This window comes from Heliconius melpomene, chromosome 12 (assembly GCF_056956725.1).
Source record: "Heliconius melpomene rosina isolate 202511_hmr_F chromosome 12, ASM5695672v1, whole genome shotgun sequence".
In the NCBI taxonomy this organism is placed as follows: domain Eukaryota; kingdom Metazoa; phylum Arthropoda; class Insecta; order Lepidoptera; family Nymphalidae; genus Heliconius; species Heliconius melpomene.
This window is the reverse complement of record NC_140400.1, coordinates 3,380,957-3,395,133: the sequence shown is the minus strand read 5'-3', so window position 1 is coordinate 3,395,133 and position 14,177 is coordinate 3,380,957. Positions and strand designations below refer to the sequence as shown.

The following is a 14,177-nucleotide window of genomic DNA, read 5'->3' as shown; positions in this document are numbered from 1 at the left end:
TCACCAAAGCTCCAAAGTTATATCTAATCATTTGCAGACAATGCCGACATTGTAATACAATGTTGACGGGGAAAATTAGTATAATCCCTCCTTAAGATGCTTTATTCTGTTCATTGTTATCTTTTGCGAGAAAATATTTTCTTGATTGTTTACTTTCCTTGGAGGAAATTATGAGTGTGTTTATTTCGTAACAAGTACAAAATGGTTATTTATGTATTTGGTTTATAGTCGAGATTTTCATTATTTAGTTCTGAAACGATTTCAGAATTACAGATAAAATAGAAGCAGAATTTAATATCTACATAGCGTCTCTTATCTATAACCTATAATATTTTTTTCAGTTGTTTGAAATATCATTTTCCATGCAAATACCATCACTGCCGAATTAAATTTCATAACTTAAGTAGGTACGGCTCAAATAATTTATGATCATGACGCCACCAGGCTTTTTGAAGATTGGTAAGGGCTGTGTAAGTTGCTATTACTCTAACAAATAGTTCATCTTTTATTCATTACAATGTAATCAATATAAGTTTGTTCGTAATATTATGAGCGCACAGCATTAGTGCCATGTGATCCCGACGTCTAACTTCATCGCCGAAACAGTAAAGTTGACTCTGCTTATTGAGATAAACTTTTATATTGCAACTGCTCTCAGCTGCCATATTTAATAACATATGGATCGCTTGGAAGTGGAAAAGTTGGTACATTTATTATTTTTATATCCATTTTAAATACTTTTTGTTTAACTAAGTAAATTTGATATCTGAAGTACTTTTTAAAATATTACAAACGTATTTTTTTTTATGAAATAATTAAATTTTACCATTATGCATAGAAGATAAAAGTTAAAATTATATACTTATATTACTGTATTCTTATTTAAATAAAATTTATACTAACATGACTTTTCTTAGGACCTCTTAAGGAAAAAAGAATAGACGCATGGTAAGGCACAGGCACAGACACAGGGAACCTTGCGTTAAGATACTCCTTATCTCATTTTTCTCAATATATTTATTCTTTTCCCAATATTTAAAAGAAAATATTAAAAATATTTTATAACTATTCCATTGTAAGTTTCCTTATTACTGCCTCTTACATTCCCAGTGCTTCTATCAAAATACCATTATCCCTACGTGCAATACTATTATCGCTAGACGAAGGCACATTGTGAAGAAATAATAACAAGAATGTTTTCAAATCCCAGCGTGCATTGAATGATGACTCCCACCCGCTTCTTTAAATCGTTGCAGACAGACTTTGATATTGTTCTTGATCGATGAAAGTAAATATTAGTTGAAGTCAATTGGTGCTTATAATATAATATAATATAATTTATTCATAAACAAAATTACAAAAAAACAATTTATAACGATAATAACCGCATTAGTTACAAACTGTGTGGCAGTTATTAACGCCCGCCTCACAAGCATCCATTCATAAATTAGTAGTAGTAGTATCATCAAAATGAGTTCAATTAAAAAAAAAAAAAAACTTTAAAATATAACAAATGATAAAAGTAATAATTTAAAAGCATGCAATAATAGTATTAAAAAATAATTAATTAAAAGAAAAAATAAAATAAAAAGGTATACAATAAACAAAACATTATTAGACTGATCGACGTGCATGACGTTTATGTGTGGTGTGTGAGTTTGCGTGTGTGGATGTGTGTACATTTGTGGACGTGTGTGTGCGTGTGTGGATGTGTGAGTTTGCGTGTGTGGATGTGTTTGTGCGTACGTATGATGGCTTCATCGGTATCAAGCTATACGATCAATAGGTTCTCTGTCTGATCATAATCTAAGTTTAATAACCAGTCAGTCAATTTAGTTTTACATTGATACAACGTTAGGGGATATATTTTTAAATCTTTATTTATTTTATTATATAATATGGGGCTTAAGTAATAAAATAGGCGATTTGCAGAGACAGTGCGTCGTGACTCTATTGAACAAACCTTATCAACTCTTCGTTTCCCACAATTATTCTGCGGATCGAATGGGGTGAGCCTATGCCTCCGTAAAATAGAGCGCAGAACGAATAATTGGCGGACAGTTAAAACTTTACAAATGTCATATAGTTCGGCAGTTGGAAAACGGGTAGGTTTAGATGTCATAACCTTAAGTATACATCTCTGTGCTTTTTCTAGTGGGAGTAAAATTGATTTAGGTGCACCACCCCATGCCGGTATGCAGTAAGTAAGAATTGATTGGACAAGTGCGAAATAAACCATCTTAGCAATTTCTATACTAGCTCCAGATCTTAGTTTGAAAATGTAAATTATTTTTCGAATACGGGCACTTAAAGCTAGTATATGATTCCTCCAGGTGAGATTCTCATCTATAATAACTCCAAGGTATTTTATAGTGGAAGATCTATTAAAAATTAAATAAAAATTATGAATTTGTTGAATAAACAAAAAAGTATATAACGTTGACTGTTGCTAAAGCTTTTGTAATTAAACTTTTTTGTTGCTTAGTGACTGACAGACAATACGCACAAATGGAAGTACTGGATATAGGAAGCTGAAATTTGGCGTGTAAGCAGGTAAGGGAGTACGTACGTACGGGAGCAATAAAAGAGGATTTCTTGAAATTCCTACGAGAATAGAAAGAAAAAAGTTATCTAAAAAAGAAAAAAAGTTTTTTACTGAAGTGTCTAAAGTCTAAAGAATTAGGAACAAATCCAAAGTAGGTCTGAATTTGACAATTTTTACAATATAAAAAGAAGTCAGTTTTTATGTTATCAAGTAGGGTATCTAATCTTTCTGTAAATCGAAGTTAATAGCACAAGAATATTTGAAATTCTTATACTTTGGAGCAGAAGGAATGGAGTCGGAGCAGCAATGACACGGTCACCGGGCATCCACGGGGCGAGAGTAATCGGGTGTTGCGTGCCCAGCCTTATTTTTACACTCCAAATAGTAAAGCGCGCAAATTCTGATTTATACGGTACTTGTCGACGTTGTCTCATACTTCATTTTGTGTAATGGCTATTTATTTTCTGGCGTGACTGGTGTTGCTTATTTTGTTGATTGCTTTAGTTAAATTGTTTATACTGGTAGTGTTTTTACATTTTGATTATATGAAATACTAGCGGCCCGCTCGCGGTTTCACCCGCGTGAACTATGTTATTATTAATTTCTATCTCCATGACTACGTCCTAGTGACGTCTATGCAAAATTTCCTCCTAAGCTCCTAGCATTTGTAGTAACGAAGTTTCATACAAACTTTCGACCCCAAAAACAATCCCTTAGAAGTCAAATATTGCAAATTCCCGTCTTAGCGAGCACCTACGTCCTATAAGTAACTCCTATGCAAAATTTCAGATTCCTAGCACTTGTAGATTCTGAGATTTCGTGATGAGTGAGTGACCTTTCGATTTTATATATATAGATTTGACATTTATGTTTATTAAGCTTTTAGTATGTTTGTTTCTGCATAAACATATACCTTAATTAATGTGGTAAATAAAAATATTGAATATACTCTGTATTTCCTATCCTATCCTATCCTATATCTTATAAAACAAAGTCGCTTTTCGTGTCTGTTTGTTGTTTCTAACTCTTCTTCTTCTAAACCACCCAACGAAATTTGTTGCGGTTTTCACACTTAGGTCGAGTATTTTTCGTAGAAGGTTTATATATAGTTTATTATTTGTACATTCTTATGTAAATTAACATAAATACGATAAATATGAATAAAGTCCTACCCGTTGAGACACTTTCGCGCATGCGCTGCTTTAATGGTAAGTACTACATAAAAAAAATGTACTGGAGTATTGTTCCTCTTAATAAGATCTACAAAAAAGTCCGCGATGGCATATTCGTATCTTTTAAGAATAACGTGTAGTGATCATATTTCTGTCTAAAAATAGTAATTTCAATATATTTTTTATTGTGAGGGATATTTCTCCATAATGGTATTAATCCTTATCCTTTAAAATACTATATTAAATTTCTACGTTAAACGAAGATAAAATTTGCTTTTAAACTATTTCGAAATTGCGAATAGTTTTAGAGAAAAACGCATTTAATTGTTGACACATCCCGCCGTTGACACATTAGCTGTATGTTACTCAAGTTTCACTTATCCCTTACTCTCAGCATATAAATAAGTACATTAGTTACGTTGGCCATTTAATGTAGATCAAAACTGTCTTTTCTGTTTTTCGTTTTAATAAGTACTTTAGAAGTTGTTACAATATCAAAAAATCCTTGCTGCGAAACGCGCCTCGCGACGTTATGCTTATACAAGCGAGTCCGCCGCGCCCGCCTGCCTTACACGCATCGGTGGTTCAGTGGTAGAATGCTCGCCTGCCACGCGGGCAGCCCGGGTTCAATTCCCGGCCGATGCATTCTATTTAATTTTCGTCACAGGCAGCCAAGTAGTGCTTGCTTTTCATCAGGGACAGAATACCCTCTTCAGCATTAACCACAAGCTCGAAAAAAAAAACCCGCCTGCCTTTATAGCAACGAAGATTTAGATGCGTTTGCACGTATTGGATAATTCGAGTTGAATGTATCATTTAATGTCATTTAACTATCTAAAAATAGTAATTTAAATATATTTTAATAAGTACTTGAAAAGATTAGTATCACAGATATAAAGTTACGGTACCTACTAAAAAATCCTTGCTGTGTAAAACAATTGGAAAATCCTTATTGAAACTACGAAAATGCGGGTTGCATTAGGGTTTAATTAATTTTCACATTATCTTAAGTGATTTGCAAACATACATTATATGAATAATCCAGTAGTAAAAGCGGGCGAAGCCGCAATAGGGTCGCTAGTATTTAATAAAAGCAAGTTCTAAATTAGGAGTTGCAGGATTTTCACTCCTCGCTTTCACCTAAAAGATGCGAATGATTTATGAAGATAATATAATCTAAGCTACATAATATGCCCCAGGGTTATAGACTACAGATTAACTCTCCGATAATCCTTCATAACGAACAAAGGTACGGCATTATACTAACAGTGTTAAAACCACCGTGCGAGTGCATCTCATATGAGCGTCGGAGCACTCGGGGATCGTGTAATTATTCCAGAGCTTCCAGCATTCGTGCGTGAAGTATTGAGTGCCACTAGTGTGATACCTCACGTTTATGCCGTGTTTAAATGTTAATTAAATTATTTTATTAAACTTTTATTACAAATGTTTGCTTAGTATTTTTACTTAATTTTATTTTTATTTTTAAATGTGTTATCATTGTATTTGGGTAAGTTTTCAATATTTATGAACATATATTAATTTATATATTATTATGTACGTCTTCCTCCTTTCACCCATATTACTAAAATATACGCTATTTTATTATATACAATTATACATATACTAGCGGACGCGCGCAGCTTCGCTTACTTATTTAGGGTTGAATTATAATAAACCACGAAACACATGTTTAATGATATATTTTTAAGAGTCTCAATTTCAAATTTAAAAAAAAATCGGTGGCCATTTTAAAATTTTTCCATACAATCTTTCAATCCCTTATTTGCACCCTTAGGGGGAGAATTCTAAAAAACGATGAAACACGTGTTCAATTAAATACTTTTAAAAATCTAAATTTCAAATTTTATAAAAATCGGTGCTGATTTCAATTTTTTTCCATACAAACTTTCAACCCCTATTTCACCCCTTTAGGGTTAAAATCCCTTCTTAGTGGATGTCCAGATTACGAAAGTAAACATTTGTCCAAATTTTACGTTTCTACCATCAGCGGTTTCGGCTGTGCGCGCGTCTTACCTCAGTCAGTGAGGACAAGTCCTTTTATATATATAGAAATAAGTACGTACTATAAAAGGCAAGAAAAGATATCATTTAACTGTTTTAAATATAAATATACAAAAACAATTATTTCACTAACAAGTCCTCCCTGTAAAAGCTTGTTACGAAATAAACAACAACAAACGCGCAAGGAAAGGCCGCATATTTCAAAAACTTGCACGTCTCACATGTCGCGTTAAACACCGTGAAACAATACATTCGCTCCAGTGCCACCGGTTAGGTCGCCATTGTCGGCAACTTACACTTGACAATGGTGCTGTGTGCTTGTCGGTTACAAAAGCAACCCGCAACTATCTTGTATACAAGAATATGTATAATATAAGTTCATATATGGTAGTTAACTGTGTTTTGCTTTTTTGAATTAAAGTCTTTTGTGAATATGATTCTGATTACTGACCTGATTGACAATTTCGTGAAATGATGAAAATTAAGGTATTATAAGGAATTTTTATTTATGTAAAGAAATAAAAAATATAAATCTAAATTAATTTAATATTAAATTAGCTTTTATTTATATTAGAGGCTATTCGTGGCCTATATGCAAAATACTGATTGAAAAAAAACTATGGTTAAAATGTACATGTACTCTTGATATTTTATTCTATGAATATGTTAACCACAAAGCGTTGGCAACGGATTAGTTTGAACAGATTTAATAAGTGAAAGAGTAAACCTCGCTTCGCAAACATCCCAGTACCGGCGGTCGTCCTCATTGCCAAAGGATTTTTATCAGTACCTAGCTAATATTCTGTGTAGATTTTGTGTCACTTATTAATTTATTTAAATTCAAAATTACATTTTTTAATGTATTAACTTGCTGATTTCAATTGAATAGTGGTGAATAATTTTTAATTTAATATTTGAATATGTTATTATTTATTTAAATTATAGCGAACACCTTTGAAACATTTAACTAACATAAAGCTACCATCGGCAAAAAACTCAACAGTTGCTTTTTTCCATGTTTAATTAAAATCTTATTATTTAATAAAATATCACACATACAAATATGTTTTTGGGATAAGTATCGTTTGAAGTCCTTATTTTTACTTATTAGATTTATACAGTACTCGCTTTTTATAAATGATGTACTTATTTATTATTAAAATAATTCAAAACTGTTTAAAAATTGAGTATCACATGCGTACCTACATAAAAATCTTTAGATACTTATCTAAATGAAGGAGCAAAACTCATTGGCAAGGATTAATACTGACTGAATAGACTTAATAATTCAAAGAGCAAACTTCCAGCGGCGAACATAAAGCTAATAATGGTCGTTTGCTACCTCCGCTGTGCTCTGTGACTGTGGCTATGTTGTTTGGTGAATACAGGTATAGTATTTCGAAGAAGAATTAAAATATTCTTCTTCGAAATATTATATTTAAATAATTTATGAAGGTTATAACTTAGTTTCTTTAATTGATTTTCTAAAATTTTGGTTTAACATTTATAGTAACCTAGTATTTTTTTTAATTGCTATATATTGCAATCAATTTTACCAATATATTTCCCTTCAATTATTACTTTAGGCATCTTATTTATGTTTGTTGAAGATGTAATGATTCCCTCGTGTTGCACGTTTCTCAAGTAGGTATCAATATTTTATAACGACGCTATTGATTGCCGAGCTCCGTGCCAACAGTTTCCTCGGCTCTCGAGCTGTGGAAATTTCGAATTTTGTGAACTTTTAATATTTCAAGCTTTGCCGATATCTTGAAAACTATGAGGAGTAAAGTACTTTTTAAAAGATCGGATCTCGGTATTTCTTCTGATAGAATATTACGGTTCTGTATGAAGAATTGTAATACTATGCTACGAATTGCTACGCTTATTTTACGCTGTTAGTAAAACGTTACGGAGGACTAGTGATGTATCATTTTAAATATATATTTTTTCTCTATGTACCTGTATGTTATATTTACGAGCATATTCTTCGAAATTTATATAGACATTACGATGTGAAATTAAATGAATATAAATATAACAAATATAAAAATACATATATTTATTAACACACCTAAATTTGAGGTTGTATATTATAAAGTTTTATTTATTTTTAAGGTAAGGTTAAGATATATATATATTTTTTAATTTATATTAAGCCGCAAACCAATGTTATTTAACGCAAAAATAAGTGTTATTCACGCTGATAATTGCGCATTTTTCATAAACTTTCACACGGGACGTGACGACGAAAGTCGGTTCTCAGGACTAATGACTTGTTTGCAGAACCTAAACATCAATGTTGATGTACGGTGAAGTTTATCTTTACCATCTAAAATTAAACATTTTCACTGCCATTACTATACGAAATTATTTTCTTCTAAAGTTATTTTTTAAGCTGTATCCCGCACACAGTAGGATAGGCAGATGGAACTTAGTGTTAAGACCCTCCGTTGCCCATTTTCTGCCGAATTCTGGATGCATTGCGTGTTGTGTGGCAGAACTCAACGCCGCGCCTTGCCTCGACACCAGATCGACTTACAATTTTCTATATAAAATATATATTAAGGACAATATATACAAAGATACTTCGTGAATGAACATATCGTATGGCCATATCGCTTACGTATTTTTTTTATTGCACAAGGACGTTTAAATAAATTCCCAAGCATAACATTTACTAAACAAATATTCTGTTACATGTTTACATATTCCACCTCGTACGTACCTAAGCGGCCGTATTTATTAGCCGCCGTAAAGTTGACTTAATAAGCACGAATATGAAATATTCACATAACGTTACTGTTGAGAATTCAAACGGAAATATGAAAAGATTTTTCTTGAAAATGCTGCAAGCCTGGAAAACCAATTTATTCACAGGGAGCTGTAGGTACTCGTGATGTTAGAAATCCTCATATGAAAGCTGTTACATATTCATAGTTATCATGTTATTTAGTATACCTATTTGGTAATGTTAAAAATTCTTCTGTTTGCCTCTATGAATTATTATATTTTACTGTTTAAATGAAGTGATGACTTCTTCGTCTTTGAGGCCGTCGTGGTGAAGGGGTACAAGGGTGTGACTGTAACGCGATGGGGATTACAGTAACACCTTTTTGGCCCTGTTCGATTCCCACTCGACGAAGTGAAATGTTTATTATTTTCATTTCCTCGCTTTAGTGTCTAGGCAAAGCGCGGCGTTGTCGGCGAAAGTGTGCATAAAAAATCCATTTACTTATTTAAAAAAGTGTTATTTTATTTACTATAAACGCATAGTAATAATACTTATGGCTAAAGAAAATGTAAAATGGTTTAAGAAAATGAGCTTTTTAAGCTTATTGAGTGTCTTTTCTAGCAAATATTGTACTTTAAAAACTTTGCTTTATTAGTTCACTAAAAATAGTGAAGCTAAAAATATTAATAACATTTGAGGCTTTCCTTTATTATTTAATCTCTACTTTTTATCTTGATCATTTGTTTAATGTTGCCACAGTCATTAAAAAAATTAAATTAAATTAAATTTATTTTGAATTAAGCTTTAGCGCCTTGTCTTAAATTCACAATTGCTGTCTATTGCGTTTTAAACACTATATATATAGCATTGCAAAGTAATGTACATTTGATATGAACAGGCGTTTCTACTAAACGAGTAGACACTAAGCTACTATATTGTTGTAGTCAGTCAGTTAAAACTATACTTCGTGCACTTTACACTAAATGAGAATCAAACACCCCAAGGGGATTGTCGACTGACTGCTCTAGTATTTAAGAATTCTAGAGCGTCCTTCCATAAAAAAATGAATAGAAGAATTGTTATTTGAATATAGATACGAATGTGTATCTCTCAGTTTGATATTTCTCTGATACGATTTATTTAGTTATATAAAATTAAAATTGTGATTGGAAATTATAGCTATATCTTACTAGCTCAACTTAAATTGTATTAATATCGATATACAATATCGGTATACAAATATATATTTTATAGATTTATTCTTTGGAAATTTCGTAAGAATAAGTATGTATGTATTTTTGTATAAATATAATCATTGAAATAAATAAAAGAAGACGTTAACTCATACTTTTACGTTATTTAAATTTCTCCCTCTAAAATTTCTCTTCTCGATAATAGTTCTCTAGTTTGTCACCAAATAGTTAAATTTAATAGCAAATTTATACTCGTAGCCGAGCAAAACCAGCAGGTTGCGACTTTTAATTAATATTAATTATTTTTTAATTGAGTTAGTTTTGAAATTTTCCATAGTTTTGTTCAACTTAACTTGTACGTATAACGTATTTCATTAATTTCGAATGACAAATACTACAACTTTTGTGCTTTGCAATAAGCAATTTGTTAAAGCTTACCTAGTATTAACTACGCGCTGCTCCACACGGGCGGGAAAAGGCTCCTCCAAAACTCCATTCGTACAATTAAACGTCATCGCTTTGCGGCATTCAATATTTACTCTCATATTTTCACAAAGGGTCTGGCGTTTACAGTACGCACTACGAGTCGTGGCCGCCCTGAAGTTAGGCTTTCTAAACTTTTGCGCATTGTTCACTCGGGAACGATATTATAAAAGTAAGAAATGTCTTAAAATCAATTCTGCGCAGTCATCTACATCTAACTTCAGGGTGGCCACAGCTCGTCGACCGCACTGTACCTACCTACACACATTAAATTTATTTTTGACGTTTGCGCGTTGTTTGCTCCCTATTCGGTTACAGGGGTGGGTTTAATGACGATCTTTTTTTGTTGGAACTCGAGCGCACTCCCCTTTATTTTCGAGTGGGTAGTTTGAAAAATATTACGAGTGAGGCTCGCGTTTTAATTTGCACGTTTTCGTTGGGCTTCCATTAAGTGTTGCTACTTAGCTGAGTGTTATTCCTTTGTGTTATAATTGATCGTTAGGAAATGGATTTTGTTTTTAGTAGGGTTTTGTTTCTCCGTTTTTTCTGCGTATTTTGTATGTTAAAGTACCTACGCTATTATGACCGATTGTGGTCATCATTTTCTTTAAAATGTTTTTTTTTTTATTTTCGTCAATGTCTTTATTCGCTTATTTTAAGTACAACTTTCACTTTCACAATTTTCTTCTTTTTTTTAAGTGTATGCCTATATCTTATTTATAAACCACTATTTAAATCAAATCAGCTTCACGCTATAATCATGCAGGGTAGGCAGAGGGAACCTAGTGTTAAGACACTCCGTTCCCCACTTTTCGAGGCATTGCGTGTTGAGTGGCGGACCTGAACGGCGGGCTTTTGCTTTTTGGGCCCCACGAAAGAGATACTAATGTACATATGTATTATGTATATTCAATTAAAACAAAAAACAGTCAAGAAAAATACTGACACTAAATTTTCGTTGCCTAATAAAGGTAGAAAAAATAACACAACAATGAAAAATAATAACTTTCATAGTAGGTAGTTCGCTAAAAGCTTTTCTAATATTTATTATTTGTACATCATATATGCTTTGCCACACTTAATATCGGAAGTGCTTACATAATACAATTTTATTGTCACTTCTTTTACTATCACTAAAACTTAACTTCACGCTTTACCCCTAGCGGGGTAGACAGAGAGAAGGGGGCGCTAAACGCTACGGTCTACATACCTCTTTCGCCTCGTCCACTGTCATCAACCTCTTCATACATGCCCACTGTCACTACTTGTATATTACAGTCATTATATTTAAAAAATACTTATGTTTGTTACAGGTAAGCTGCCGGTTTTAACTGCATGGCATGATTAGTAGACGTGTGACATTTTCGCTGCCGTTCCGCCGGTAAGACAATCTTTATTAACAGCCTGATGGTGGCGGGATGTAGGATTTCTGATGAGGATGATTGTGTCAATAACAATTATTTGCTTTTTTTTTTAGCTTCCCGCTGTATCCCGCACATAGCAGGGTAGGCAGAGGGAACCTGGGAATATAATGTTAAAACACTTCCGTTTCCCACTTTTCGCGGAATTCTGGAGGCATTGGTGCCTCGTCGTAAGAGCGAGAAAATGTAAATATTAAATATTTGATTTCCTCGAGTCGGAATCGAATCCGCAGCCCGTCGGGCTTACTACTACTAACATAACAATAATAATAATATTTAATGTTATTATTTTTATATAGTAAAATTAAAATTGAATAAATAATATAGCAAAGCTGAGTAAAATTTATATGCTTATTATGCCTGTAGCTGCCAATATTTAGATACTGAGCTTTTGTATACAGCATTAAAGCAAATATAAAGCACCTCGCACATGTAAATAATATTTGTTAGTAACTGCTAGCTCGAGAATTTTATACACTATTTTTTTTGTACCCATTTTTTCTGTGTAAATTAATATTTATCTATTATCGATATATTCAAAGATTGTTTCACTGTTTTATTTTCGGATAGTGAAAGTAGCAGAACTCTCAAATATTTTCATAAAAGTGATGATTAATTAAAATGTATATAATAAATTATTGATTTGATATGTTCATGGCTTTGTACCTCAAAGGTAAAAACGGAACTCTTATAGTTGACCGTACCGAACATTGACCTTCATTTATGAAATTGGTTCTGGAAACGAAAGCCCCGGTAGGCGAATGCCGACTCGCACTTAACCGTTTTTTATTATATAATTCTCGCAACCCCCGTTCTCTCCATACAATTAAAGGGAAGCCGAGTAACGCACATAAAGCCTGCTCCTCACGACGCGGACGCTTCACACCTGTTAACGACACCTAACGACCATCATCACGAACTTGAGACGGCAAAGGTCTTGTTCTTTGTTATAGATATCAAAGTCTCTCCTTACGTTTTTGTACGCCTTTGAGTTTTTATTTTCTTTATATTAAAATTATGAAAACAAGTTAAATATGAGGAAGGCATTTGAAATATTTTTAACGATAGTAAAATGTTTTTTTTTTTTATATTAAACATTCCTTTTTGAATCCAACAGATGTTCCAAAAATTCAAGACATTTATTCTGTTGCATATTTTTTTGCCTTTGTAAAATATTTGTAGGAAATATTCATTAACTAAAAATGTATTTTCATAAAAAACCTTATTTGACGAATAAATTCGTAAATATATAGGTTAATATATAGGCAGGTAATATAGGTAATATATAGGCAGAGGGCACTTATTGTTTCGATATAACGTCGCCCTTCGTCTTGCTAAAGCGAGAAAATGAAAAAATGATTCCTCCAGTGGGAATCGAATTAATAACTGGAGCGTTCACGGTCAGCCACTGTCCCACTGCGCCATAACGGTCCTAATTTCATATTTTTTATTTGTTAATATTTATGTTGATAACTTGAAGGCCTGTACATTGCTCTCTAAGGTACGGAATGTGAACAACAATATCCTCAAGCAGTTGAAGGATAAATTTAACACAAGACGAGACAACTTCACCTAAGGCTACTATTAATATTAGACCAGACAACTTTGTGTGAACGTTGTACAGTCCGCTCAACGAGTCGTGGCCGCTATGTAGATGTAAACGGCTCAGATTGTAAGATTTTTCTTACATTTGATTATTTTCTTACCGAGTATAAGGCGCAAAAATGTTCAGAAAATCTTACTTTAGGGCGGCCACGACTGGTTGACCGTACTATAATTTGAGTGATAAATCTGCAATATTAAGCTAAGCTATGCACATGCATGCAATTTGCCATTAAGCCCCAGGTACATGCCTAAAATTAAAAACTCATTAAACTCGCCTACCTTACTCATGTAGCCATGCTGCCTCATGCTGATGTTTCTCATAAACTTTAACGTCGCCTCTCTTACCCACAATTATCATTATACACCTAATAGGTAAACTGAGTGAACAAAATGAACTTGTGTTATAGAGTGAAGTGTTGGTATATATTTTAAGTACAGGTTGTTATAGGTTCTATTTTCGTTTTGTTTATTTTAATTTATGGTTCCTTATATTTTTGTGTTGTTTTCGAATTGGTATTTAAAATGATTGCATTCTCTAAATGCTTAATTTCGGTTCAATTCTTTTAATATGATAGTTGACTGCGTTTGTTCAGAAAATTAACTCGCCAATTTATCTAAAAGTAGGCATTAATTTATATTAATCTATATATATAAAAGGACTTGTCCTCACTGACTGAGGTAAGACGCGCGCACAGCCGTAACCGCTGATGGTAGAAACGTGGAATTTGGACTAATGTTTACTTTCATTATCTGGACATCCACTAAGAAGGGATTTTGAAAAATTTTAACTCTAAAGGGGTGAAATAGGGGTTGAAAGTTTGTATGGAAAAAAATTTAAAACGGCACCGATTCTTATAAAATTTTAAATTTAGATTTTTAAAAGTATTTAATTGAACACGTGTTTCATCGTTTTCTAGAATTTACCCCCTAAGGATGCAAATAAAGGGTTGAAAGATTGTATGGAAAAATTCTTAAATCGCCACCGATTTTTATAAAATT

General features: G+C 32.7%; 1 protein-coding gene across 6 annotated transcripts in view; it reads left to right on the top strand.

The window, feature by feature from the left end:
* Fak (protein tyrosine kinase 2 Fak) overlaps positions 1 to 14,177 on the top strand; it is a 135,654-nt gene that overhangs the window by 47,956 nt on the left and 73,521 nt on the right. For 2 of the 6 annotated variants that reach the window (XM_085194134.1, XM_085194135.1), the window contains exon 3: positions 11,466 to 11,533. The exons of the other annotated variants lie outside the window; for them this stretch is intronic. In XM_085194134.1, coding sequence (XP_085050260.1) covers positions 11,493 to 11,533 — 41 coding nt within the window. In that variant the 5' untranslated portion in view covers positions 11,466 to 11,492. The remainder of the gene's footprint in view (positions 1 to 11,465; positions 11,534 to 14,177) is intronic. 6 annotated transcript variants of the gene reach the window in all.